The sequence below is a fragment of the Prinia subflava genome, chromosome 3 (genome assembly GCF_021018805.1).
Source record: "Prinia subflava isolate CZ2003 ecotype Zambia chromosome 3, Cam_Psub_1.2, whole genome shotgun sequence".
NCBI lineage: Eukaryota > Metazoa > Chordata > Aves > Passeriformes > Cisticolidae > Prinia > Prinia subflava.
The window spans coordinates 16309059-16324846 of NC_086249.1; the positions used below are offsets into that span (position 1 = coordinate 16309059).

The 15788-nt window shown below is 40.0% G+C and overlaps 1 protein-coding gene across 1 annotated transcript in view; it reads right to left on the minus strand.

The window, feature by feature from the left end:
- Nucleotides 1–14079, minus strand: part of STXBP5L (syntaxin binding protein 5L) — a 177184-nt gene extending 163105 nt beyond the window's left edge. Inside the window, exon 1 of the mRNA XM_063394030.1 lies at nt 13875–14079. Coding sequence (XP_063250100.1) covers nt 13875–14066 — 192 coding nt within the window. The 5' untranslated portion in view covers nt 14067–14079. The remainder of the gene's footprint in view (nt 1–13874) is intronic.
- Between the last annotated feature and the right edge of the window lie 1709 nt (nt 14080–15788).

Here is a 15788-nt window from a genome sequence, read left to right on the forward strand (position 1 = left end):
GAGTATTTACACCAATTCCAACTGGGAGGTTTTTGTGAATGCAAAATTCTGCCATTTGTAAAATATTTTTTAAAAATGTTGAAATCTATTGAACATCCAAGTAAACTACACTTTTCAAGTCAAATATTTATATTTATTAGGACTCCAAAAGAACAAAACCATTTTGGAAAGAAAGCCAAGTTATACAGTACAGTTTTAGGGCAGAAAAAGATGTCTCTGTAACAGAGGGTTTGGCCCAAATTAGAGCAGCCTCAGAAATTATTCTGAAGATTAAACCCATTCAACAAAAGAACATGGAAAAGCTGTAACACTCCAAACTCTCAGGTTCTTGCCTTCAGCTTTGGTCCAACAAAAACTTCTTGGTCCCTTCTTTTTCCAAGGACTGTGAGAAAAATTGACATGAAAAGCCAGCACTAGGAGTAGACTTTTCAGTTGTGCATTGATACAGCTTGAGTGAACATGAACGTAAGGATGAGTTACAGTTCCAGACCTGTGCCTGGGCTTCCTTACAGCATTTACTAATGCAGATGAAAGAGAAGAGAAGGCCACAAAATTAACTTGATCCTAGGATGACAACAACAACAAAAAAGTACATTCCTATTTTACCTGAGTTTTGTCCAGTAGGAACAACATGGAACAAAACTACCAATGGTGCTCAGAAACACAAAACAAAGTAGTTGGGTCAATAGCAGGCAAAAGCAGAAGTATAGTTAAAAATCAGTCTGTGTTCAAAGAAATACAGGGGGGCCTAACTACCCCAAATACCCCACAAAAGAAGCTGCCAAGAAAAAAAAAAGAGAGAGAAAAAAACCAGACAGCAGATGGAGCCAGGACTGCTTTTCTCCACATTATCCAGCTTCCTTTTATGTCTCCTTTTTGGGCACACCGTCTCTAGAGGCAGTCTGTGCTCCCTAGGACATACAGTTTCTGTGCAATATGCAAAATAATTTACTTGAAACAGAACAATTACAAATGTAGATACAATTTCAGCATAAATCTGTGTTCAACTCAGTTATTTTCTCTTAAATTCTCTTTAAATCATTTTAAGCAGTGAATTGCATGAATATATCATTAAAGTGATCTTTATACAAACAATTTACCTAAATTAATATAGGAAATCGATTATTTGGGCTTGCTAGTAATCTACCAATGAACATTTTAATATCCTGTACAGAACATAATGGTCTTTTTCAGTCCAAGATACAAGACATATTTCATTAGCTGAAAAAAAAAAATTGCACTAGTACTAATGTGCAATATCCAGTATAATTGTTCACATGGTGCATAATGCAATTTTTCAGTATAAGAGTTTTCTCATCTTTTATTCTGTGGTAGCTTATACCAGACTTCAAAGACACCTTTTTAATAAAAGTGATTATAATATTCTCTAAATAGCTCCAGAAAACACAGAACTAGATCAAATTTTAAACTGTATCAACTAATAAATAGGGTTTATAGTCAAAAATGTTTCTGACAATTTGCATAAACTTAAAATTTGTAACTTTTCTACAAATATTTTATAGATACCCTGTTTCATTTAACATCTGACAGCAAAAGTGGTTTACTTAGGTAAATAATTTTTGAGAATATGTACATTTGCTAAAATTTAACTACGTAGTCTAAACCTGTGGCTCAGTATGTAGAGTCTACTTCCAAATTGTCACCAACACGCCACATGCAAAAATGTCAGTGAAGAGTAATTGACTGGTTTACAGAGTAGAGGATGAAGTGTTGACTGAAACCCCTCCAGCCTCTTGCTCAGCTCTGTAGGAAACTAAAAAATGTCAATGATGACAGCATCTTCACCACTTCAATACTATTTTTAGTACTGTGGTGCTCCAAGATTGTAGTGATAAAAATGAGTGCTGACACAAATGAGCTGCCATGTATTACATCACTAAAAGACCGTGACATCACTCATTTACGGCTCTCTGTGTCTGTAATCTCTGATTGGTAATGATCCCTTCTCATGAAAAATGGAAAGAGGACAAGGTATCAGAAGGCTTCACACCAAAGTAAACAACACAGGAGGGATAAATATTTTATAAGTTAAATTTTCATTTTTTGAAGTAATGCTTTTTGTAAAAATCACAGCTTAGCTACCACTTTTCATGCACAAGTTATTGATTCCATCTATATCTAAACCTCTAATAAGAACCAGGGATTCTGAGCATGCTCACAGAATATTCTAAAAAAACTACCCTTTTTTTTTTCATCTTAGATAAAGATACCCACAGATAGTTCTTTTCCCTGGTGTAAAGCTAGAAACAGTCATCTGGAAAAAGCCATTTACAAAAGGGACTCTGGACCTGTAGACTGGGAGAGCTGATTGCTGTCCCTGACAAGATGGCAAAATAAAGACTAACAAAGCACACGGATAAAGATAGTTGCAGAAGTCAGCAGAGTTTCTTCAATGGGAAATCATGTCTGACTAGTTCTCTCTAAATCTGTGAAGCTGTCAGCATGCAAGTAAATAAAGGGGATATGAATATACATAAGTTTTCCAAAAGCCTTCCAATAACATTCCACAGCAATGTTATTAGAGAAACAGAAGTGTCATGGGACTGAAGAAATTTCTTTGTCAACTGAAAGCTGGTTACATCACAGGAAACAAAGGACAGAGTTTTATGGATTTTTTACCATGAAGAAAATTCACAAGTGGAGTTCTCCATGCTTGGACCTATTTTATTCATTGTCTTTAATGAACTATAAAAGGTAATGAACCCTGAAGTCTCTGAGATCATAGCTAATAGTAATCTCCTTTGGATAATGAAATTCAGTACTACCAGTGACCAGCTCCTGAAAGACTTCATCAGAGTGACTGAAGTGGGCAAGAAGTTGATAAGTGAGCTTCAGTGTGATTGGTGCAAGGTATCTAGAAGAAAAAAAATCTTAACTAGATCTGCACAATGCTGATTTTGGAACTAGCATCTGCATCTCAGCAAAGTAATTTTTGGGCATGGTTGTCATTCCTCTGAAATATTTGGTTAAATGTTCAACAGCAACCCTAAAATGCCAAGTAATATTGGACATCGTGAGGAAGAACACAGGAAGAACTAACACAGAGGGCATCATTCTGCTGCTAAAGAAAACCTGTGTGAGCCCATTACTTGAGAGCTGTATGTGGGGGGAATATGACTAAGAATTACATAAACAAGTGAGTGGGTAATCTAAACATATTTGGCAAATCCATGGAGGCATTCAAAGGAAATTAAAGATTAGTTTAAAATGGGGGCGGGGGGAATGGGACTAATTCATTGACATGATTGATAAATAGATTTTAAAAGGACCAACTAAAGATATGCCCTCTGACATATCAAATCCAGTGATGGTGAATGATGGGAGATTAGAAAGGGAATGGACTGCTGAAAGTGATGTAACTTATTAACCTCCCCAAGTGACAATTCCGCTGCCACTGTCAGAGACTGACTGCTGGGAGATATGGACCATGGGTTTGTCTCAGCAGGCAATTTCTTAGGAGCTTATTATCCTCGCCAGCAGCAGCGAAACAGAGAGGAAGAAAAAGGAGATCAGTATTGGTGGAGAAAAATACAGTAAAGAAAAAACATGGCAAATGTGGGCACAAAAGAAAAGTGTTACTGAAATAGGAATACTGAGACAGGAAGAAAAGATATAAGAAACAAGCAGAATTTCATATTATTTCCCTACAAAAACTGCTGACATAGGAGAATAATACTTTTGGCAGTAGGCAAATTTGGTTTATTGCTTAATTTTTAAATTATGGAACTTACTTTGTTATAAAAGGTTACTTAATTAGCTATGGTATAATTTTGATAAAGTAGCTGTCCTGGACATAAAGCAGACTTCAAATACAGCCTGAATTTTAAATGTTTAGTTTCACAAATACTACACACTGATAATTATATGAAAAATAAGAGCGATTTTAGAGTATTTAAAATTAATTGACTTAAATATTATACATTTTTTGAATAATGAGCATACGAATTTTTTTTCTGTAGCAAAGATCTCTGCAGATACTTCAGAGATGTGTTTTTCCACTGTCATTTTCAGTTCTGCAAGCTAGATGTTAAAGACTATTAAATAAAGATGGTCCTATTTAGATGTGATTCATATAGATACAAACAGCCAAGCTAAGCAAACCACAGGGGAAATATAAGGCCTTGTGAATTTCAAAAAGCATTCTCCTCATATTTGTCCTTTTGAAATAACACTGCAGTGTATCAAAAATACAAAATTAATATAATTTAGACAGGAAAATCCACAAATAAATAAAATTACTTTGATCCATAGCTTTATCATCCTCAGCTCAGGTGAGGTTGGAAGGCAACTCTGCAGACTGTCTGGTCCAACCCCTCCTGCCCAAAGGCGTTGAATTTTAATATCACTTTCTGGATCTATTTAAATTGGTGTAGCTACAGCCAAGCAACTGCTTGGCAACTACAGCATCCTGCTACATCCAGCAGGAGTTACAGCACTGAGTTACAGCACTATAAGTTACAGGGTATTACATGAATATAACCATCCCAAGGGAGGCATTATGCCCTTTGGAGAAATCCCAAGTCCAAGGGAGAACGATGCATGCAAAATTCTTTCACTCTTCCTTTCCTGTTCTTTCTAAAAGAACTCTCTCAAGTCCAAAAACAAACAACCAAAGAAAAATAGCCACAATCAACCCTAGGCAAATATACAAAAAAGGGAAGAAAAAATGAGACCACAATGAAGGAGTTGCACCCACTGTTCAGTAAATATGGTGTCACGTACTTCTCACTATTGCCATTTAAACTGGCAAGAAGAAATAGGGCACCAGCATATGGAGAAATGTCTTGATCGCTCATAAAACTGTACCTACCCTTGTGTTTAATGTAGAATTATAAAAAAACCCAACCCTACTGATTGCAATGTTTATTTTGGCCTACCTAGTTAAGCAAGACTTCAGTCCAAATGGAAAAATCTTTATAATCAAAGTAATTCAAATAGCAGTTCCATTGATTTTGTTGTTGCATCATTTAACCATATTATTCTAGAATTTGAGACAGGCTGGTTCAGAATATTATCTGCCTGATGGAGATCTGCTTTAGGGGCATATACAAGAATTGTAAAATCATTCAACTTATCTGATAGCCCTGAAAGGAAAATATTTTTGTCTTCGCTGTGACTGTGGATACAGAGAATAAGATAATTTCATAACTTTAATGAGAAATTTAAAAAAAACCCCTGTTTTTATTCAGTTTACATCAGACCAACATAACAATAACCAATTAATTTTGCATGTCTTCCCATTTTTGGATTTTCTGAAACTTCCCTACTTTAGACTCATTATGGCTGATTGTGATTTCTGTTCTGAAACAAATGCTTTAGTTGCTGCTTTCAAAATATTTTTGTTTTTTAAAAAAATCAGCCATACTAGGAGATTGAAAAAATATTACTTCTGTGATAAAGTTCTTGGGGGTTTGGGCTGGGGAATGGCAGGGGAGGAAGCTAGAGAAAGAGAGTGTTAAAACTCTACTTTGGTACAGAGATAATCTCAATTATTGGTTTATTCCTGTGAAAATCTGTTTTGCAATGTAATTTGGCATTCTTGTATACAAATGCTATTACCAGATTTCATTACTAGCATTTACAGTGTTGTTTACTATTTAATACTAATTCATAATTAATCTTCTCCTACCTTCTTTCTGTATACATGCTGTATACAACTTGAAGATCTTTTTTTTTTTTTTTTTCTGATGTTGAATTGAGAATTTCATCTGAAAATAATGGCCGGCATCTCACCTCACACAGGGTAAAGATATATTCCAAATGAAATGCAGGTATTTTGTGGCAAGCTTTTACCCTCTCACAGCAGTGAAATGCAGCAGATCTTGCACATCTCTGTCCCCCTCTGCATTGCCTAGGAAGCTACCAAGCTCACAGACACAAATGAAGAGAGTGCAGCCACAGATCGCAAGAACGAGATCTGTGTTTACATAACCACAGGCCACTCTTCCTGCCTTTGCCTCATTCGGGGAGCACTTCCAAACATATGCAGGGACAAACAGTGAATTAAGCAGGGATCTGTGGAGTCAGTAAAATTTAGTTTTATCCACAGCTACAATGGAATGTATCTGTAACACAAGTGCTGATGGACAGCTGTAACTGAGAGCACATCTCCACCTTGAAGGGATACAACAGATGGAACAGGATGAACGAACCAGAGATGAGCATTCCTTAATTTATTATTATTTACTATTATGGCTATGTCCAGTGGGTAACAGAGATCTTCTTACAGGAACTGTTGCAAAGCATACAAACAGAACAGCATTCATCCTCCTCACATGTTGTATACTGTTCAAAACAAATGTGAGGGAGGACAGGAACAAAATATAAGCAGACACTTTAAGAAAACAAAAAGATGCAATAAAGACTAGATTGCCTCACATACAGACGTAGGTGGATACTAGCTGTATCAGGGACCTGACTTCTGAGTGCCTGACCTCACAGCACTCTTACATAACAGATTTTTAAATGAAATAGAAGTAATTATTTTTAATTTATCGGATTCTAGTTCTGCAAAAAGACATGCTACCATACACGCATGCATCTACTTACATACACCACAGAATTTGGTAAGGCCCATGCACTCATCAGCTCAGGGCCTTGAATATTGAGGTTGGGTTTTTTTCAGTACTATACACAACTTAACTTCAAAGGAACCATAGAGAGTGCACCTCCTCAGACTTTGGCCCTAGCCACAGGTGACAGATTGTCTCGAGTACTTTTTATTATTCATCATCTTTGCTGGTGATGTGTTAGGAATGGACACAGCACTGCACAAAGATAACATCTTATTACATTTGAGCATACTTGCCAGCCATCTGTACCTAATAATATTGCTTTCTCTCCTCTCCACAGATGCACATTACTTGTATTTCTAATCCTACAGTCCTCTAATCTTCCCCTACAATGATTCTAACACATATTGTGACAAATCAATATACCCTATAAACTACTTTTATGAGCACTTTTTCCTTAGAATAGCCAACAGACCACTTTATTCATGTAGTTTAGGAAGGTGTATTAGTTCAGTCTCTACTGCTTCCTTTTCTCTGTTTATAAAGTGAATATACTAAGTTTTCACAGTATTTTCACACAGACTTCAAAAAGTATTTTGGGCATAAATCATACACCAGGGAGTATCAGATGTCTCAGAACAGGAAGCAGATATGCATGGATATTCATCTAAACAAAGTGAGAATGGGGTCTGTCTTGGATTTAGTCCAGCTCCACTGAGAACAGCTGCATGTTTTACACAGAATATGCATTTCTATCTAGAAAAAAAAAATCTTCATATATTTATCCATGAAACTCTAAGTAATTTCTTGGTCATTTCTTTAAAAAATTAAGTGTAGGTATTTTTCTTTCAGAAGTAAGTTGGGGGCAAAGTTGCTTATGCAACCAACTTTTTATGTGACAGATCCTCAATCAGAACACTGAGGCAACCATGCTGAATTTCCTCCATCCTCCTATATGAGATTAAAAATTGCTTTTTCCACTGAAATTGTGAGAAAAAATCTCATTAACTATCTGGTGACCCACAGGTGAGGAATAATATAGCCATTGTTCCCACTAGAGCTGGAGTTGTTCAGCCTGGAGAAGCAGAGGCTCCAGGGACACCTTACAGCACTTTCCTGTACCTAAAAGGGGCTAAAATAAAGTTGGAGAGGGATTTTTTACCAGGGCATGTAGTGATGGGACAAGGGGCAATGGCTTCAAATTAAAAGAGGGTAGATGCAGATTGGATATTGGGGAAAAAATTCTTTACTATGAGGGTGGTAAGGCACTGGCACAGGTTGTCCAGAGAACCTGTTCATGCCCCATTCTTAAAAGCGTTCAAGGACAGGCTGGATGGTGCTTTGAGCAGCCTGGTCAAATGGAAAGTGTCTGTGCCCATGGCAGTGGGATTGGGACTAGATGATCTTCCAACATCTATGATCTCAGGGATTAAGAAAAAAACCCAAACAAACTCCCAAACCAACAACCAAAAAAACCTCACACTTGAAATGGCATGCAAAACTAGAGCAAATATCTTAACCTTTAGGTTTCCCTTTGTGAAATCAAGAGTTGATCCTCAAGGATCCCTTCCAAATCAGGTTATTCTATGATTCTTATATTGTTAAAAATACAAGGTCAACCATAAAAAGCAAAAAAAATTTAAAATACATTAAATAAGTTAATCTATGTGGTATGAATTTGTTCTCCTCTTATAGGGATTAATTAAATTATCTTTTCCTGCTATAGTACAGTGGAGCCAAAAAATCCATCTGTAGTCATTTGAGACAGAAAGGAAATTCAGAGTCATTCTGGCTATCCAAGGTGGGCATATAAACTGAACAACTAACCTAAAGATCACTTTGCAGCTGTGCAGAAGACATGCAACAGAGTGTGAAAACAATGGGAGGCTCAATGGGAAGACGTGGGGTAAATTCAATATGCTAAAAGAGAAACAGATGCAAAGCAGGTCAAGCTGGAGACTCAAAACAGTGGACCCTGAACATTTTGGATTTTCTGTAGCATCTATACTGCAGGGATAATAAAATTTCCATCTCACAGAAATATTATGAAGGTCAATTCATTAATGTTTGTAAAGCTTTCAGAACTACAGTGGTGAGCACTTCTGTTGGAAAACTCCATGGGGAACTTAATATTCAGGCATGCTTTGAGTTTTAAGTATGCAAAGAAATATTGAAGTACTTTCCTATGAGCAAACACTATTTGTTCTGCTAAATTAAACCTATAGAAGAAATATGGGATCATGTAATTAAAAGTTGTCTGTGCAAAAAAAATTTTTAAGAAATGTGGAACTTTTTGAGTGCTTTATTCAGCAATCTTAAAGGTCTGGAAATAATTTTGAAGATGTAATTGCATGTGTTGGCCATAAAGGGTCTGCATGACTTCATTTAGGATAAATAATGCAAAAAGACAGATGTTTGCACAAAAAACCCGAAACAAGTGAATCCAGTTACTACTACAGGTACCTCAAAATCTTCAAAATTCTTTCAAAATAAGCTTTTAATATGCTATGCTCTTTCCCATGGATAAATCCTATTTCTAATTAATACAAACACTTAAAAAAGAAGATTACATTATGCTCTTCACAAATTCCATGAAATTACTATACTCTAATTTAGAAATGTCATTTATGACTCTGTAGTTTTAAACAGAATAGGGTTCTGCATTTAACTTTAGATCCAAACTCTGGTATATATATAATCCTTCCCAACATTATCTTATTTACCATTTAAGTATTAAATGAACTCTGAGAAATTACAAGCAAGAGTTCATACTAATTTTAAAATGGGTTTTCACAGAAATGTAGCACTTTGCAAACATTTTATTTTTTGTTCCCTGTATGATCTTGGCAAGGAAACAAGACGGATTAACCAAACAGCTCAAACTAAAACACTAAGGATAGCTTATAACAAGGACTTTTTTGTTTTTAAATTCTTCATAATCAAAAATGTGCTCCTGCAGCATTGTACTTAAATTGCCACTCCAAAATTCATCTTCTCTCTGTTATCACTGAACAGTAGTGTCATGTTGCATTTGCAGTTAAAATACCTACTTGGCTGCTGTCAGAAGGATTAAATGTTTATCTTCATAGCTGACAAAATAAGGTATTACCATCTATAAACCATGGGAATTGAAATTTAAGACCACCTGATAGGAAATCCAGATAATTAAGGTATTTAACTTGGCTACTCATTGACTTTATCTTGAAGGCCTTTTTCTGCAAAATATAAGCAAGATTAGGAAGGCACAGTTGCAATCGACTATGGGATTCCATATCAGTTTTAACAAAAACCTAAAACTGTTCTGGCCTCCATGGGTTTTGCACAAAGACTGGGTAATGAACATACTGAAACTATGACTACACTATCAATATAAACAAAACAAAACAACAAGAGTACCAGGACGTTTCTTGGGTTGCAAGACTACCCACTAATAACACAGAAGACCAGCCTGGAAAAGAACAGAAATCTCATGCTTTGGGTTTTCAAGGCAGTCCATAACCATGTGGGAAGCAATTCTTTGAGAAGATTAAATTGCCAGTTCTTGACCTTTTCGTGGGTATCTTTTGCCACAGCAAAAAGAAAACATGTTAGAGTAGATTAACTGTATACCTGGTAAAGTACAACTGTTACTATGCTCTTAACTGGGGTCTTGATTTCAAAGCTATTAACCTCATGCTCTACAAATTCAACTCTATGATTGTTCTCCAAGAAAACCCTGAGTAGCTCTACAAGGGAGACTTATTTTCATGAGGAACAAGTACTTCACATATGAAAAAAATGTACATCTTCATTCTTATTCAGTTTTTCCCAACTGCGTCATCCCCTAACAAGCAACCTTCTGAAAAAGTAACAAAATCAACTGTTTTCTCCTTTTATGTTCCCTCTGCTCAAAGTTCTACTCAAATGATTTAAAACATCCTAACTGTGAGCTTCTCACTTCCTTTATTAATAGCAGATCTCTCCCCAGTGACATATTTTAGTTTCTAGATGGTCTGGACAAACACAGGTGAGCCTAAAAATCCTTGCCAGAGGAAAAAACCAACAGAGGGAAAATAGAAAGAAGCAAACCAAAGGAAATTAGGTCTGTCCAAATTAAAATTAACATAGACTTTAGTGGCTTATTCTACTGGATCATGCCTAGTTTTAGGATGATGCTGCTATCTCACACATTCAATTCAACTGATGTGAACTATAATCAATATTTTCATGATTTCCACTTGGATACCCAAATCCCAAGAGCAGCCCCTAGATGCAGCCTAAACTGTACCTCAGCTTCCTGCTGTCACAAAATAGGTATGACAATATTTCACATTGCTTGAGTGCTTTGAAAATGGTGCCACTGATTCATCATTACAGTTACCAACATATAAATTTATCATGCTTAAAATTTATTTATCACAGTTATTTCATAGGTAATAGTTTCAAGAATATTTCATTCTTTCAATACAGAAGATCACACAAATGATTTCAATATAAATGCCAAAAGTAATTCATTGAGAACATGTCGACATAAAAGATTCAGTTTACTTCTGGTAAACTAATCTGTATCTCAAAAAGACATTGTGGTCATAACCAACCTAAAAATGCCACAAAATGGAGCGCTGGCCTTCAGGTGTGTTACAAATGAAATCAGGTGTGTTGTTATTCAAAACAGCGTTCTGCTGGAGGATTGGATCTGTGTTTTCAGTCAAGCAGACCTCCCACAAACTTCAGAAAGGCAATTTATTTACATAAAAACTGCAGGGAAAGGCCCTTTGATTCTTAAGTGTGAGTCAGCTTTTATGTTTCACTTCTAAATGAGGCTTTTTATAATCAGCAAAGAAAGGAAAGCCACTCTGAGGTGCTACTTAGGCTGTTAGGCCGGATTGCCTCGACCCTGCAGACACCAAACCAGAAGTGCCTTTAGCTTCGCTCGGTTCTGCGTGCAGCAGGATCACACATCACGGATCCTGAAATATGCAGCCCCTGCAACTTATGTAACCGAGCATGCAAATACCCAGCTGAAATACCAGGAGTGCTGCACAGCAGAAGCTCGGGGAGGACGGCAGTGGGGTTATGCCGTGTCGGTGTGTTTTTAACTCGGCTGAGGTGCAGATTCTGGCGGGGCTCGGCCCCTGGGGCAGGCGGGGGAGCGGCGCCCGCGCCAGGCCCCGCTGCCCTCGGCTCCCCTGCACCAGCGCAGGGCCCTCACGGCTCCGGGGGCTCCTCCTGCTGCTCCTGGAGTGCTACAGGGCTGCTCAGGTGGAGCCCGGGGAATAAACACTGCGGAGTGGCAGCAGCACATGATCACCGAGTGGTTTGGAAGTTTGCTTTCGGCATACCTTTGTATCTTGGAAAAAGGAAGCCGGTGTTTTGAGTACCATGGACTTCTGCAGTAACATGCATTCATAAGCAAGTGCTGCTGCAAGCAACCAAAAGGTTTCCTACACAAATATTTACTTGGTTGACAACATTTTAACCTGAGAGCTAAGACAGGCAAATATTGGCTACTGAAATTTTCTTCAAATGACGTATTCCTTTACACATATTCCAAGTAGATCTATCGGGACATAACACGAACTGTCTTCAAGTAATATCAAAGCAAACAAGGGAAATAATGGAGATTAGGAAAAAAAAAGTTTCATCTTCTGTTGCTTATTTTCACAAATACACCATACAAAATAAAAATATATCTCACTAAATACAGATGTTTGTCCCTATCACATGACTTAAAACATGAAAAACCATGTTGAGATTTAGCCTTAGAAATCTTTGAATGTCAGACCTTCTAATGATATTTTAATGTAGGTTGATTGTTTGCATTGTCTTTTTACTGACATGACAAAAATGGGAAATCACTGGACTGAATACCTGGAGTTTCACAAAATGCTAAATTACTGTGTACATAAGCAAAAGTAGTCAAACCCAAGCCTGGGAAGCAGGTATGGTTCTAATGCACCCATTAGTGATCTTCTATCGAACTACAGAATCATTTGAGTCAAAAGGCTGAAACCTGTTGTTGTTCAGGATGGCAAAGAACTATAAGGGAAAAAGAATTAGAATTTTGTAGAACCTATCTAAAGGTCTCTGAGTCTTTAAGCCATAGGGGCTCATCCCTCTCCCTTTGAAGTCTGCAAGAGTTTTGACACCAGCTGTAGCTGAAAGCCAAACAGAACTAGGAACATGGTATCTGAGATCAGGGAAGCTGCGTGTTTCACAAGGACCAGATCTGTACACAAAATGTCTCATAGGCTTGTCTTGGTTGTTTATATTTCTTTCGTCTTTCCAAAACACAAAAATAAATAATCATATGCTGGAGTTGGCTGTAATCTAAACTTCAGATCAATTTGTATCTGATTAATAAAAGCAAAGTATACTTAATAGGTGGAGTCCATTTACTGCTAGTAATGCAAATTGCACTAATTAAAAATTCTGGATTTGAAGCTCCTAATCAAAAGAAATAAGCAAACAAAACTTTGTTTGTAAAGCCACCAGAATTCACATAAAACTGACAGGTAACAGTAGAAAACCATAATCTCCTTTCGTGTTTCGTCTTCATTACAAAAGTAAGATTTTCATATTCCAGAGTTGGTGAGAAGTACCAAATAGTTTGTGCTGTTTCACAGGTGCAAGTATTTAAGACCACCACCAAAAGCTTTGTTGCAGAAAATAGATACAAACCAAAATACACACAGGGATATCTTATGCTTTCTAGTCATAGAAAATTCCCACTTAAGGTGATCAACACATAAAAACCAGACTAGATTTGGCAACTTTTCATATTTATGCTGTTCCACCAAGTTTGCTGTCATGCAATCAGAAACTTCAGTACTAATGGTAAGCAGCCACCCTGAATCTACATCCAGCTCCTCACAAATAATTGAAGTCCTGGGTTCAGCAGTCACTGCACTGTCTTTTATTTCTAGCTCATGCCTTTTTCTTAAAATAGAGAAGGAAGGGCAGGGAGGATGAGAAGACTGAGGATGTGAAGTGGATGCATACAATCTTCAATTTCTAATGACTTGTAAATGTTATCAGTACTAACACCATTTGATTGCTTTCATGTCCACAACCCTGTCAGCAATTTGGGGTCCAAGTGTGAACTTGGAATTCGATCCTGAGTGCTGAAATCAAGATTTCTACGAATTTACTGACTACCCCAACTCTGCAGCTGGACGAAAAAAAGCATCCACTGGATCTCTGTCTTTTCATTCCAAAGTCCTTATACAACCACTGCAGTTCTCAAGTAAAACCCTTATTGGTATCATATTACTACCCCCCCCAACCCCCAACCTAGGGTAGCTTTTATTATTTTATTATTTTATTATTTTTATTATAGAAAATAAAAAATACAGCCTTTACCTTACAGATCTGAAAATAATCTGAAGTGAGCGTCTCCTGGATCTCCTCTCTGGGTGTCCCTGCAGCGCCCGCAGTCCCTCCTGGGTGCACGGAGCCACCACCAGCCCCACTTCCACTGCCACCGCCACTGCTTCCAACAGGGGATGCGGCAGTTAAACCATCCAAAACTTTGCGAAAATTAAATTTCTTCATTTTGGACAAATCTTTCGGATGATTTGGGGGGGAGAAAGGATGTGTCGTAACACATTCAGCTACATGTAGCGACCGAGAAAGTCTTTAATGGTCCTCTGAGTGAGGCAGCACTTTAAGTCTCTTGTACGAAACAGAATGTCAATATTAGGTATGATTGATTGAAAAATACAAAGGCTTCATTTTGTCAGACGCAAAAGCTACCTGGAAAGGTCCTTTCCAAAAATAAATAAATAAATAAATAAAAAATCCACAAGCAGCAGGACTAAGATTTACGTTCAAACAAGAAACAATGGAACAACCACCATCGGGCTCGCTCCCAAAATCCACATTTAGCAGTGGTCAAAACAGAAAAGTAAATAAAAAATTCAAGCCGGCATCCAAAACAGCGGGATCCATCCCTTTACCTTATCTGCCTAAGATCTGCCTTCGGCACTTGATTATTTCAGCTAAACTACCAAAATGCGTCTACCTTCAATTTCCCCTTCCCCTCAAAACCCCTTTGAGCCGGGGTATCTGTGTCCCGGAGGTTCCCGAGGAGCAGATTCCCCGTTCCCAGCCGCTGGTGCGACTCCTGTTCCTGGTTCCCTGCCCTCCCCAGCAAATGCCGGCAGCCGCTGCCGCACTCGGTGCTCCTCTCTCCCCTCGGGCTCCACGGCGGGCTGCGAGATGCGGGCTGCGAGATGCGGGCTGCGAGATGCGGGCTGCGAGATGCGGGCTGCGAGATGCGGGCTGCGAGCCCCCTCGCTCTCCTCGCCGCCCCGACCGCCGCTCCGTGAGGAGCGACGGCAGCGAGCGACCCCCTAAGCCAGTCCGGCCGTCCCGGGCTGACCACCCGTCCCGTCCCTGCGCTGACGGACCCCCCGCCCGTCCCGATCACCGAGCCTGTGCCGCTGCCGTGCTCTCCCCCCGGAGCCGCTCCGGCGGGACCGGGCTCCCTCCGGCGCCGGGGGGACGCGGGTCGGGGAGGGGCGGGAGAGGAGCGGAGCGGGGCAGATGAGCGGGAAGCGCAGGGCGGCGGTGGCGGCTCTTGCCCGCCCGGCGCGCTCGCAGCCGTTCTCCGAGGTACTGAAAGCTCCGCCGGCTTCAGCCGCAGCTCCTCCTCCTCTCCCTTCCTCCTCCTCCTCCTCCTCCTCCCCTCCCTCCCCGCCTCCCTCCCCCGTCCGCCAGGCCCCGCCTGCACCGCCTGCCGCACCAGCGCGCAGCCGGCGCCCCGCCCCCCGCTCGCGGCTCCGCTGCGGGCGGGGCGGGGGAAAGGCGGGGAAACGCCAGTGATTGACAGGCAGCCGCGGCCTATCCTATTCCTTACTGCGGTTACGCCGGCCGGACGTGATTGGCGGAGAGGGCAGGAGGGGCGGTGACTGCACCCAGCGTCTCGCGGGCGGCCGGCTCCACATAGGGAACGAGCAATGTCTGACGGCCCCCGCGATCTGCAGCCTCTGATTGGAGAACTGCCAGGATGGGCACTCGCTCTCACCAATAGGAGAGCAGCTCCGCCACGCCACGCCCCAGCTCAGCGGGATGGGCGGGGCCAGGGGAGCCCCCGCCCCACTGCGGCGAGAGCGGCAGCGATCCCGGAGCTGCTGAGGGGGAGCAGCCCCGGGGGCAGCGGGGCTGGCGGGGGTCAGGGTTTATGGCGGCGGGGAGGACTGAAAGTTGTTTGTCGCAGCCTCTGATGCGTGCTGGAGCTCGAACCGACCCAAAATTCGGCATGAAGTTGTGTCA